The sequence below is a fragment of the Alligator sinensis genome, unplaced genomic scaffold (assembly GCF_000455745.1).
Source record: "Alligator sinensis unplaced genomic scaffold, ASM45574v1 scaffold569_1, whole genome shotgun sequence".
Classification (NCBI taxonomy): Eukaryota; Metazoa; Chordata; order Crocodylia; family Alligatoridae; genus Alligator; species Alligator sinensis.
In genome coordinates this window covers 1386984-1388623 of record NW_005841914.1, presented here as the reverse complement: position 1 = coordinate 1388623, position 1640 = coordinate 1386984, and the positions used below count along the sequence as shown (strand labels likewise).

The following is a 1640-nucleotide window of genomic DNA, read 5'->3' as shown; positions in this document are numbered from 1 at the left end:
CCCGGCGGGGAGGGGGCGGCGGCTGCGCCGGTGTGACAGCGGCTTGCGCCGCCCGCTACTCGGAGAGGGGGGAAGAGACACACACGGACCAGGGGGAGGGGCTGGGGCCGGCCTCACGTGACCACACCCTCGCTTCCCTCCGCTCTCGCCTCCATGCTGCCTTGGGGCAAAGGAAGCCGAGCTCGCCGCCATTTTGGGTCGGGGCGGGGCGAGCCGCTCGATGGTCGCTGCCATTTTGGAGCGGGGCAAATGAAGCCGGGCCTGCCGCCATTTTGGATCGGGGCGAGCCGTGGAAGGTCGCCGCCATTTTGGGGCGGGGCAAGGGAAGCCGAATCCGCTGCCATTTTAGGTTAGGGCAGGGCTTTGGTGGAGCTGCAACTTATCTAGCAAGCAAGTGCCTTGTTGCCTCGTGCAAAGGAGGCCCACTGTGTTATAATCATTCATCTTAACATTTCATGAAATTCCATTTCCGTGGATTCTTTTTACTGTATGTGGTCTCCTAAACTGGACATAGTTTAGGGCCTAACCATGTCATCATGGCTGCAACACAATTAAAAACCAGGGGCAGGATAGGATGACTGTGAGTTGCAATGGGTTTTGGTGCTGGCTTTTCTTTGTAGGCTGCTATGTGCCAAGCCTCCCTGGGAACAGGTCTGGATTCGTCTTAGGAAAGGCCACCGCCATGGGGCTGCCCAAAAATGCTGGATTTGTCGGCTGGAGGGAAATTCTTCTCTTCTAATTTTTACCATCGCTGTTCGTAGCAACCATGTATTTCCACAGACCTTGACTGAGATCCAGGGTGGAAGCAGGCAGGGCTGCACCTTGCTTGGACCCAAATCAGGTCCCATTGGGAATGCATGTTATAATCTCATAAAGATCCCCCTCGTCTTACGATTGCATCGAAAAGGACGCAGGCGGGCAAAAGGGGGTGTGGATGCAGCGTGCAAGCCAGCCAACGTGGCGGTGAAGTACAACACGGTTGGCTGTCGCCGTATCGATCCGAGATCTTTTATTAGACTAACTCCAATAGTTGGAAAAATTCTTCTTGGCAAGCTTTTGGGTTAACTCCATTTTTCTTCTTTGGACTTTCTGAATTAAATGATCTCGTGTGTGTACGAGGACTGGAGGATTTGGGAAGAGCGAGGCTCATTTACTAGGGAGCAAATGCATCTCTTTAGCCCGTTACATCTAGTAATGGCCATCTAGTGGCAGCAAAGACCCTGAGCCCTTATCAAAGATGGAGTCCACACATTGCTCAGGGACCCACGGCTGCTTCTTTGCCCTCACCAGAGATGGCCGGCGGGGGCATAATTTTTGCATTAAGGCTTCCCACCCCAAACAAAGATGGCTATCGTGGAGCATTGTTTTTGCATTAGGGCTTCCCACCCCGAACAAAGATGGCTGTCGCGGGGCATAATTTTTTTGCATTAAGGCTTCCCACCCCCAACAAAGATGGCCGGCTCGGGGCCCAGCTTTTGCTTTAGGCTTTTCCTACCCCAAACAAAGATGGCCGACTACCAGGCTTCACTTGCCCTCGCCCAAGACGGCCGCACGGCCTGAGGACCCTCTCTATAGGTAGTCCACGCGGTGCCTGCTTCGAGGTGTGCTCTTTCTCCTCGCGCCTGTCAGAAAGGGTCCGG

At 54.4% G+C, this 1640-nt stretch overlaps 1 protein-coding gene across 1 annotated transcript in view; it reads right to left on the bottom strand.

Moving 5' to 3' along the window:
• Positions 1-234, bottom strand: part of B3GALT6 (beta-1,3-galactosyltransferase 6) — a 5384-nt gene extending 5150 nt beyond the window's left edge. The window contains exon 1 of the mRNA XM_025198089.1: positions 118-234. Within this exon, the coding sequence (XP_025053874.1) occupies positions 118-234 (117 nt within the window). The remainder of the gene's footprint in view (positions 1-117) is intronic.
• Positions 235-1640: the final 1406 nt, after the last annotated feature.